The sequence below is a fragment of the Acomys russatus genome, chromosome 15 (assembly GCF_903995435.1).
Source record: "Acomys russatus chromosome 15, mAcoRus1.1, whole genome shotgun sequence".
Lineage (NCBI taxonomy): Eukaryota > Metazoa > Chordata > Mammalia > Rodentia > Muridae > Acomys > Acomys russatus.
Genome location: NC_067151.1, coordinates 146,353 through 158,373, shown reverse-complemented (window position 1 = coordinate 158,373; position 12,021 = coordinate 146,353). Strand labels below are relative to the sequence as shown.

General features: G+C 38.0%; 1 protein-coding gene across 2 annotated transcripts in view; it reads left to right on the top strand.

The window, feature by feature from the left end:
* The window catches only part of Hps3 (HPS3 biogenesis of lysosomal organelles complex 2 subunit 1), a 41,912-nt gene that overhangs the window by 1,788 nt on the left and 28,103 nt on the right, over window positions 1-12,021 (top strand). For both annotated transcript variants that reach the window (XM_051156959.1, XM_051156958.1), the window contains exons 2-5: window positions 4,145-4,636; window positions 5,765-5,939; window positions 6,040-6,125; window positions 9,292-9,481. In XM_051156959.1, coding sequence (XP_051012916.1) covers window positions 4,145-4,636; window positions 5,765-5,939; window positions 6,040-6,125; window positions 9,292-9,481 — 943 coding nt within the window. The remainder of the gene's footprint in view (window positions 1-4,144; window positions 4,637-5,764; window positions 5,940-6,039; window positions 6,126-9,291; window positions 9,482-12,021) is intronic.

The following is a 12,021-nucleotide window of genomic DNA, read 5'->3' as shown; positions in this document are numbered from 1 at the left end:
AGCTAGTTTCTGTCTGCCAAAAGGAGTCATTTCACTTACTTCTAGCAGAAGGGAATCTATGACTCTCCAATTATCTGTGGTGCCTGTCAGCATGTCAAGGTTCACGGTAGTCTCCAGGCTCCCTCAGTGCTTACTCACAAGTAACTGTTACATATTTCAAAGTCTCTGCTAATATCCTAGCCTGTCTCACCTCCTTCTTTACAGTTACTCATCCTCCTTATAACCCAGCTATTCTCACTATTCTCTGCTCTTGCGATTTTCACTATGTTCTCGATTTTCTAGCCCCTGCTGTTCTGTGTCTTGCAGATAGCTCTGGCCATGTCCATTCAGCTGGCCATATTAAGTTTACTTCTTTCTCTCTCTGATCTGCATTCTTCCAGATCTTCTGGCTGTGCACTCCCCCCGCCCCCTCATATTGGAAGTTTTACTTCACACCCCTCTCTCTCCAGCATACATGCTGTTCTTCTTTTGTAAAATGTGGGCACTACCTCAGTCAGCCTTGGGGTCCCTGTGACATAAACAACTTGAAAGAATATAGATGTTGCTCATAGTTTGAAAGGTTCATTCCACCATGGTGGGTAGGGCTCATATCATGGTAGCCAGAAAGTGAAATGAACCAGTGGCAGGAAGGAACTAGGGTAAGGTAGAGTTTCCAGATGTCCCTTCTTCAACAGTGACCTTCCTCACCGATGTCCTCTTCCTCTAGTTAGTCTCCCCTCTACAGTACTACCCTCACCACACTAAAATCTTCTAAAATTAAGTTTACCAGTGGGTTAATGCATTCATTAGGCCACACATCAAGACCTAGTTATTTTTGGAAATGCTCTTACAGGAAACAACCAGAGGTGTGCTCTTAGGTAATTCTTAGCCCAATCATGTTGAAATGATTCATTTATGGAGAAAGTAGGGAAAAATATAGGAGGCAAATATTGAATTTTTAACATCATGGGGGATGATAGAAATTAAATTTAGGCAGTATGTGCGATATGAAGAGGAGGTATAACCAACAGACAGAGAGGACCCCACTGGCCAGTGCAGTGTAGATGGCTCTCTTGCAGGACATATATTTATGGGGTGTTTGTGGGTGGAGGGGCATGAAAGACAATACCACTCAGCTCTTCTTGCTGATCTTTAAACACAAATGTACTGAACTAGCCCCACCCATATATTTAATGATGTACAAGGTGCATAATTTTTTTTAAGTTAGGCCCTCCTTTTAAAGGTTATATGGAATCCTATAGAACTTTATTCCCTTTCCAACAGTTTGTAGAATGAGCATTAGGCTACCGGATAGCTACATCCTAAAAGATGTTTAAGCTCCATCATTTTTGTCTATGTTGCCTTAGGCAAGTTGCTATTAATAATAATCTGAGCCTCAGAGTGCTGAACTATAAAATAGGAAGGGAGATATTTATCTTGAAGGGCTCTTACAAGGATTTACAGAGAAATTGAAACCAGGGCTCATAACGCTTGATAAGTAGGCATACTTAGGAAGTGTGACTACAGCATTTACAGAACTAGTCATCAGTCTGAAATAATACAATATAATATGGATATTACCTACAACTTGAAGACACATTATTTTACATATAGACATTATATATGTGTATATATACATAATATATTTATAAATATACAAGTAAGAGCTTTTATTGTAAGTAAACAAATATCCTTAGTTTTTTTTTTTTTTAATTTATTCTTGTTACATCTCAATGTTTATCCCATCCCTTGTATCCTCCCATTCCTCCCCCCCCATTTTCCCATTATTCCCCTCCCCTATGACTGTTCCTGAGGGGGATTACCTCCCCCTAAATATCCTTAGTTTTAAATATCATTTACTGGCTTAAATATGATAACAAAAATATAGGCAAAAAAAAAAAGAAAAAAAAAAAAGAATAGTAGATGAATTGGCTATCATTAAATTTAAAGTTTTTGTGCATTTATTCTGCCAATAGATGGAAAGACCTGTCTGGAGGATTTGAAAAAATTTTTTCTAAATCACATATTTGATAAAGGACTGGTGACCAAAATATATAATAAACTGTCTTGATGACAGAAAAGCACATTGATTTTTTTCCATTTTCTTTATTAAGTTTCTTTTTTAACATATACATTTATATTTTTACACATGAATAAAATAAACTACCTACAGCAGGAACAACAATGAGACAATCAGGAGTTATATAAATGTTACATTAATAGTGATTTGGCCATTTGTATTTGGCAAACTTGAAGTAAACATATTTCCTATCTTGTTGGGTCTAAATTTCTGAATGAAAATCATTGTCTATCATATCTCATCTCTATTAACTTAAAACATCTGTCTTGATCTAAAAGCATCTTAACCCCTAACCTACTAAGCTTAATTGTAAGACTAAGCTATCTGGTCTTCTACCCCATCAGAGACTTGAGAAGGAATAAAACTTGAATATGTGAGTGAAATGCAGCTTAGCAGCTTCCAAAATGAAAAAAAAAAAAAAAGACTGAACACTGCCTGAACAGTTACCTAACACACTCTAGCGTTGGAGCATCATCTTTGTGTTCTGGCCCAATATCTCTGACAGGCATATTTGCAAGGCAGAAACTATTGCTTACCCTGTCTTGGCAGAGTTCAGCCATCAATAAAATATATTATATATGATGTGTGTGAAGAATAATCCTAGATTTGAATTCTATACCACTGTATCAGAATTGCCCTTATTTTGCATCCATCTACAAAATTCTATACCAATGAATTAAAAATAACCTTAAGGCCTTGAGTTTAGGAGTAGATTCAATAATCTACCTTTTGCTCTATCCTCCTTCTATATTTCTATTGAATTTTTTTTTTCTTTTTAATGAGCAAATGGAGCTGGGGAATAGCTAAGTGGCAAAGCACTTCCCTAGCATTGCACATGTGGCAAGAGACTTAATAGACATTTCTCTGAAGGAGAGATACAAATATCCAAAAGCAAATGAAAAGATTCTCCACATCAGTAAGCATCAGGGAAATGCAAATTAAAGTCACAGTGGCATACCCCTAACCCATAGTATGGCTATTATTTTAAAAATTATCATAAAATGGCTGGGAATGATGGCATGGTTATTAGCACTCAGGAGGCCAGGGCAGGAAGATCGCAGCAAATTTGAGGACATTCTAGGCTGTATAGTGAATCTAAAATATACTTGGTCTGTGGTCCAATATAAAAGAAATCCCCAAGTAATTATGTAAGTATAGCCTTATTTGTTACAGAATAAAGTATAGTGGTAATTCCCCTATTTGTATATGTCAACTATTTGGCATATACTAATATGGTAATTTTTTCCTTTTAAGTTTTTATTGATTCTTTGAGAGCCTTACACCATGCACTCCAATTCCACTCATTTCCCTGTCCCCTCATTTCTACATTAATAGTGGAATTATTAAATATCTATGGCACATGTATTTTATAGAAATTAACAGGGATGGTGGGTAGTCATGTATCACTCTGGACAGAAAGATTTATTTATTGTTTAAATAATTGTGGTTTTTATTTTATATTTACGCTGCATAGTTACTTGGATTTTTCCCTCCAAGAAAGTTCATATTTTATTTGGTTATTTCTGATTTTCACCTACTTTTAAGAGTTGTGATTTTCTAGGATGGGACCGAAAATCAGATATTAATGCTGTTAAACTCAGAATTCCTTAATTCTTACCTGAATTTTTAAAGCTATACTAATCTAGCTGCAACTTAGTTATTAGAGCTTTATTAGAGTTATTCAATTCCAACTGTGATAAGATTTAATACAGTAGAATATAAAAATAAAAAATAAGTTATGAGCCTGGCATTGTGGCACACACCTTAATCCCAGCACTCAGGGAGGCAGAGGCAGATGGATTGCCGTGACTTGGAGGCCAGTCTGGTCTACAAAGTGAGTCCAGGACAGCTGTTGTTACACAGAGAAACCCAGTCTTGGAGAACAAAACGAAACAACCCAAATCAAACTCCACCCCGAAATCATCTCAGATTCTGTCACTTAGAGCTCAGCCTTGTTCCTTTGTTGAGTAAGGGGGTCCATGTGGTATAGTATGCATATTATGCATTCCATTTTCAGGCAGAAAAGTAAGTGGATGGTTAAATTTCTAATTCCAAATTCCAAATGCAACCTTGCTTCCTTTTTAGGTGACTATCTGGTAGCAATTGAAGAGAAAAACAGATCTATATTCCTGCATGCTTACGTGAACTGGAGAAGTAAGAGGACTGAAAATTCCCGTGTGTGTATTCGAATGGTTGGACACAATGTGGAGGCATCCTTCTGTGAAAGTTCTAGAGACCAGATGTCTATAATTGAAATGCCAATGCCTGAGGCTCCTTTGTGCATTTCATGTTGTCCTGTGAAAGGAGATCTACTTGTTGGATGTGTAAATAAGTTAGTCTTATTTACTTTGAAGTATTTGATCATTAATGAGGAATTATCAGTGTTGGACTTTGAACGTTCATTAATTATACACATAGATAATATCACTCCTGTTGAAATTTCTTTATGTGTTGGATATGTCGCTGTCATGTCTGACTTAGAAGTCTTAATCCTAAAACTGGAGTCAGACCCCATAAATGAAGAGAGAGTTAACCACCACCCACAAGAAACCAGCAACCAATCAAGACAGACAGAAGGTAAATCATGAATTTGACTTGCTAGTTTTAACTGTAGAGAAATCATCTTTTCTTGATAGTTTTTAAAGAACCTTCAGCTCTATAGCGGCATGCCATAATTCTTACAGATTTAGGTGTTCCTCTTACATTGGTGTGAGTTTATGACTATTCATAGCTTATTCTGCACTGTGTAAATATGTTTCTACATGAATTTGTCAGTATGCGAGTAATGGAGCAACTGCTATTAGATGAGGGGTTTTTAAAGAGAAAACAGTTGGTATTTTTTGTTGAGAAAGGCTGCCCTGAAAGTCACTTGATTCAGGCTTGGCTCAATCTTGGAATCTTCTTGTCTCAGACCCCTGAATGTAGGTATTATAGTTGTGAGTCCCTGTGCCTGGCCTACATGAGTTTCTAATCTTTGCTATCGTATTTGATATTTAATAACATTTGGTAATACTGTTCTGATTGTCCCCTTCCCATTTTTTCAACTTGAAACAAGCTAGAGTTTTTTTGTTTGTTTGTTTGTTTTAAAGAGTGAACCTTAATTAAAATAATGTCTCTATGAAAATTGACCTGTAGGCAAACCTATGGGGTATTTTCTTAATTAATTATTGATATGAGAGGGCCCAGCCCATAGAGGATAGTGCCACCCCTGAGGGGTTAATCCTGGGGTGTATAAGAAAGCAGGGTGAGCAACTCATGGGGAACAAGCTAGTAAGTAGTACTCTGAGTTATCCCTGAGTTTCTATTCTGACTCCCCCAGTGATGAAGTATGATCTGAGAATTGTAAACTGACAATTCTCCCCAAGTTGCTTTTGGTCATGATGTGTTTTTGTTGTTGTTGTTTTGTTTGTTTGTTTTGTTTTTGTTTTTTTTTGTTTTTTTTTTTTTGAGACAAGGTTTTTCTGTGTATGTAGCCTTGGCTGTCCTGGACTCACTTTGTAGGCCAGGCTGGCCTCAAACTCACAGTGATCTGCCTGCATCTACCTCCTGAGTGCTGGTATTAAAAGTGTGCACCACCATGTTCCGCTGGTCATGATGTTTTATCACAGCAGTAGAAACATAACTAAAGCATATACCATGTTGAATGTTCATTGTAGCAGATGGTAGCACTTATAGTAGTTAAATTCTTAAATTTTATTTTTTAAGATGTCAGTAATGAAAGGTCACAGCTTGAGTCAGAGGATTTTGTTATCTGCCTTAAGCCCATGGAACTTCTTGGTGAAAAGTGTGAACAACAGTCTGGAATATCTGTTAAACTGGAGTCCACAGGATTATCAGATGAAAAATTAAAATATTTACGAGTTCAGTATCTGCTGTATAGGTATGAGAATGCCTTTTTATTCACCAGCATTTAGTATTTTCATGCCTGTTTAAAGTATAAGGAACTTAGATCTGTCCCCTTTCTCTTCTTCAACCCACAGACGTTTTGCTCCAGATATTTCCTTCTATGTCTTGTCTGATAACATCAAGTTACATTCCCTTCAGCTGCTACCCATTCACCAAACAGGTAAGTACAGTGGAACTGCAGTGCAGAGAGGTTGTAAAGCCCTCCATGGAGAGAAGAGTGTGTAGACACTAGATTGGGTTCTTCTACTGTGTCTTCCTGAGGAAAGGAAAGTCATATTGGCTAGGAGAAGTGAAGCCACTAAGAGGGTATGACCAGAAAAATCTCATTTCCGTTTTTTGAAATAGTCTGTAGGCCCCAAAAGGGAAATTTGTTAGCACCGTTAGAGCAGAAATCTGTCTACGTACGTTCCAGATGAGTATGTGACAGACTTTCCTAGGATGGCCTTGTAAGCAAGGGGGAAAGCATGATCTTGGTGAAAACTCTTTCAGAATACTAGTTTTCAACCCTGAGGCACAGGCATTTATCTGGACACTTAGAAATATTGATATGGGAGATGTAGCTCACTTGGTCAAGTCCTTTTCTATCATGAATAAAGTTGATTCCTAGCACTGAATATACAGAGCGTGGTGGCATGCACATGTAATCTTATCACTTAGGAGGTCGAGACAGGAGGAGTAGACGTTCAAGGTCTTCCTCTGATTACACAGTGAGTTCCAGACTAGCATGGGCTACATGACACCCTGTCTTAAAAAAAAAAAAAATGCTGATGTTTCTGATTCTGACTTAATTGGATTGTTTTGAACTCTGGCACCAGCATCTTTTAAGTGCTCACCAGAAATTTAATGACAACCAAGACTAAGATCCACCAGTAGGTTCTGCACTTACTCATGGCCTGTTCACCATCTTCAGATGGTTTCTGGGAAGATAGAAATATTGCTGTAATTATTTTTTAAGTGAAAACTTACTGAGTCACAACTGTTTTTGAGTACTGAGCAAAAGTAGGCAACATGCTTGCACATAGGAAGTTAATTGCCTAATGGTGGAAGCAGATACTCATCAAATACAAACAAAATCAGTGCTCTTTAGGAAAGGAACCCCAGCATAAGACCCACTGGCTTCGTCTGCTCAGGCTGCTTCCTGAGAATGGGTCTGTAGGGTGAATCGTGCTAACTCTGGGATTGAGGTAGTTTCAGCAGAGGGAGGGAAGATAGTGTTCTAAATAGAGGAACCACAAAGTTCTTTTCATAGCCAGAGAATCTGTAATTGAGGAACTGAAAAAGCTAACACCAGAGAGAGTAGAGTAAAGGAAAGGGGGATGTGCTACAAGGGTGGGTGCAGGGCTAGTAGCCAGTCAAAGGGTCAGCTCTTTCATTTAGTGAACTACTAATAGTTGGAATAAAAAGCCCCAGTCACTCCATGGCCAATGTGACCTCACTCTGAACTTATTTTATCTTAGCCTGCCCTGCTTACTGTTCTCTATCCACAGTGTCTTTCTATCTTCCTCAGATATGCCAACTACACTTTCCTGTAAAGCTTATTCTTCTATCTAGATCTGCTTTCTTCAGGTACTGCGTGGGTTGTATATTCACATCATTTACTGCACAGCTCATGTGTCACCTTACCACTGAGGGCTTTGTTGGTTCTCTTAGTTTGACTCACTTATTTTTAATTATGCTGTGTGTGTGTGTGTGTGTGTGTGTGTGTGTGTGTGTGTGTGTGTGAGAGAGAGAGAGAGAGAGAGAGAGAGAGAGAGAGAGAATTTCTCATGTGAGTGTAGTGTTGGCAGAGGCCAATGAAGATGTTACAGATATTTGTGAGTCGCTCAATTTGGTTGCTGGGATCTAAACTCAGGCTCTCAGCAAGGACATCAAGGGCTCTTAACTGGTGGGCCCCAGGCTCTATTTAAAGTCTTGCTTTGTCCCTGTCTTAATCCCCATCACTAGAAAGTGAGGGCACTGTGAAAGAATTCACCTTGTTTTGTGCATTGCCTTCCGTCTTGAATCTCAAACAGCAGTACTGTATGCAGCAGGCACCTTGGGATTATTTATTGAATTGCCAAATGACTGTAGATTTGTGGTTAATATTTGGGCTGAGTTGTAGGTGGGGTGTGTAGATGTTTTAGAAGATGAAGGATTTGGCAAGGTATTTCCTAAGAGGAACCAACATATGTAAGCTGTAACATCATGCAAATAGAGATTAGTGGCTAGTTCTGTTTATTTAGAGCTCAGATACATATTGGAAAGAAGAAAAAAATTGAGTCCTAGAAAGTACATAATTCGACTTTCAGTATTAAGTCAGTATAGAAGACTTAAAAACAAAAGTTTGGTTATGAAAAAAATTTAAACTTATTTAGATAGTAAGAAAACAGTACAACAAGACACTCCCACCCCCTACCCCCAAATCTCCATGTACAACATCCACCTGGCAGTATCCTGCCATATGATCAGGTATCTTTTCAGGGTAAAGATTTTTCTGATTCTCTACTTTTTTCTGTAATTCATTTCTTTGAAGGGGATGCATAAACAAGTTTAGATTTATGAATCTCACTTGATTTCTATATCTTACATGGGTTTAGCTTTTTCTTTTCTTTTTGCACTTTATGTACCAAGCAGCTGGACATTTACTATAAAGCTTCCTGTAATCTGAATTTTGCTGACTGGCTCCTCACAGTATCATTCATCGGGTTCTGTTTTACCCACTGTATTTCCGTGCCAGTTAGTTGGTTCCTTTAATGCCTTTAAGCATTTGAAATATAGCTAATAGAAACTGATATATATTGTAAGTATAAGACACACAATAGATTTTGAATGTTTAGTACTAAAATACAAACTCCCAGTTTTCTGTTTAGTGTTTATGGAAATGGCAGTGTGTTAGATATGCAGGAGTACCGGGTCATTGCACAGTAATTATTAAAAGTATCTTGTTTCTTTTTACTTTTTGGAAATACTAGAGAACTTTAAGTTCCAGTTGTGTAGTAATTATGTTTATATTGACTGTGTTGATGGAGACTGAAGCTTGATCTGGATATTATTATTATTATTTGTATTATAATTTGTTGTGCAAATAGTTTCACTGTCTTTTGGGAAGCCTGTGGTTCCTGGTGGATACTGCAATATTAATAATCATCGATGAGTGTGACTTAGTTCACTTGTTAGTTATTGCAAAATGGTATTTTCCTAATTACCTCTTCTCCTTAATATTTCTTATTGTCTACTTCCCTTTAGCGCCTCTGTGGCATTCTCTGATACAGTATAGTCTGCATATTGATTCCCTCCTTTTGTTTATTAGTTTCATGGAATGTTTTTCTTGCATTTTTCCAATGCAGGTTTTCATCCGGATGGAAAAGATTTGTCTCAGGAAAAAGAGCTGCTAAGCCTCTTCTGTTTCTTCTCATTACCTCATGTGGGCTATCTGTACATGGTTGTGAAATCTGTTGAGTTAATGTCAGTCTATCGGTATCCTGAGAAGTCTCAGCAAGCAGTGCTCACACCACAGTTTTTGCATGTCATTACAAGGTACAGTCCAGTATCTCTCGTTGGTCTTTTTCTCACTTGTTTTCCTTTTCTTTTCATTTTTTGAGATAGGGTTTCTCTGTAGTTTTGGCTATCTAAGACTCTCTTGTAGACCAGGCTAGCCTTGAACTCAAAGAGATCTGCCTACCTCTGCCTTCCCGAGTGCTGGGATTATAGGCGTGCAGCACCACGCCCAGCTCACTTGCTTTTCTGTAAATTCTTAAGCTGATGCTGAAATCTTTGAGAATTTTATGCCAAGGAGCCTTGAAAATTAAGGAATTATAGCTGTCTTGTTAGTGTTGAAGATTTGGGCTCTGACTCATGGTGCTCTATTAGATTGGATGGGTAGCCTTGTAAACTCTAAAGTTGTCAATAAAGCCTTTCAGAGATTTATAAAGAGTGGGAAACAGTTGAGCATCTCTTTAGAGTCACTGTCTGTGCCTCCTCTTATGGCTGCCACCTCCTCTCAGTGTGAACTGAGTTATTTTGTAATGGTTTAGAACTCAGAATGGCCACAAGTGATTCTATTCCTCAATTAGAGAGCTTGTGTCAGGTTTTGACAGTCAAGCTGAGGAGAGCTTTTTCTCTTTCTTCTGGAACATTAGTAGCAGCCATTGTGGAGGATGAGTTCATCATCTATAAAAAGACTGTCGGAGTGGGCTGTTAAGGGACTGTATATATGCATGTGTCAGGGAGAGAAGAAAGGATGCCTAGAAGCAGCTCTGTTGGAGGGTTTTGTTTTCTTTTTTTTGTTTGTTTGTTTTTTGTTTTGTTTTGTTTTGTTTTGGTATCTGATAGGCCAATTGAGAAAGAAAAAAAACTAGGATTTTTGAGCTTAATTTTCTTTATATATTTGTTTGTTTGCTTGTTTGTTAACATGAGGTTTCCTATCTAGTCCTGATTGGCTTGCTACTCACTGGGTAGCCTAGACTGACTTTGAAATTATATCAGTCTTCTTGAGTTAGGCTTCTGAATGCTAGAATTACCAGTTTGTGCCACTGTACCCAGCTTAAGCCTGAGCGAATGAAATAATGCTGGCTAGCATAATATGGGCCACAGGGACAGTCTGGTTTAGACTTTTCAGTTTGAAGTGCTTATAGACTAGAAGAAAGCTCAGGTGTTTATGGCCAGAAAGCAAAAGTTGATTCTCAAAGTTGTCAAGAAATGTTACTGGAGACCTCAACTCTAATGAAGATTATGTTTAAAAAGCAAAAGAAAGAAGAAAAAGATTTCTTTAAAAAAGTTTGAGTGTTTTTCTTGCATGTATGTATGTGCACCATGTGAGTGTATGTACATGTTGGTACCAGCCTACAGAATCCAGAAGAGTGTGTCAGATCTCCTGGAACTGAGATGATGTGTGGTTGTGAGCCACTGTGTGCGTGCTGCTAACCAAACCCAAGTCCTCTATAAGAGCGGCAACTGCTTTTAACCACTGAGTCATCTCTCCAATCACAAGAAAAAGCTCTTTAAGGATATATTATTGTCTCTCTGAATCTAAGAAAGTGGCGTGGGAAGGGAGGAATAAAAATACCCATTTTTGTCATCAAGTGCAAAAAGACTTTGCATTTGTTTTTCTCCACCTGATTATTATACCTGATATGGGTAGAACAGTGAGAAATTTCTGAGTATACCTACTAAATCTGTGTGCCTTATGTTACTTCTCTTGTCATCACCATGATAAAATGCCCAACAAAAATAACTCGCAGAGGAAGGATTGATTAGGCTCATGATTTTAGAGATCTTAGTAAATTTTTGTGAGGAATGTGTAGCAGAGAAGAGCCATTTGGATCTCGGCTGATGAGAATCAGAGACCTGTAGTGTTCACCTGGCTTTCTCACTTTTCCCTTTTTTCTCTCTGGGCCTCCATCCCAAAGGACAGACAATGATGCTTGTGTGGGTGTTGAGATTTCAAAAGATGTGTTCTCTATCTCATGGTTGTGGTTAAGATGTGAACTCCCAGGTGTTCCTTCTCTCTGCCATCATGAACTCTAATCCTGAAACTATAAGCCAACTTAAACTCATTTACTTATTTATGGTTTTTCAAGACAGGGTTTCTCTCTGTAGCCAGGGCTGTCCTGGACTTGTTTTATAGACCAGGCTGGCCTCAAACTCAAGAAGATCTGCCTGCTCTGCCTCCTGAGTGTTGGGATAAAAGCTGGGCATCACCATGCTCAGTTTGTTTGTTTGTTTGTTTGTTTGCTTATTTTGTTTTTTCAAGACAGGGTCTCTCTGTGTAGCCTTGCTGTCCTGGACCTCACTGTATAGACCAGGGTGCCTCAAACTCATACAGATCTGTCTGCCTCTGCCTCCCAAGTGCTGGAATTGAAGGCATGTGCCACCACTGTTGAGCTAAATTCTTTCTTTTATAAATTGTCTTGGTCATGGTGTTTTCTCACAGCAATAGAAAAGTAAATATATAAATATATATATATATATATATATATATATATATATATTTATATATTTTTTTTTTTTTTTTTTTTTAAGATACACAGCACACACTTGTTTGTGCCCTACTCTCTTGGTCTCACTTCACATTACAA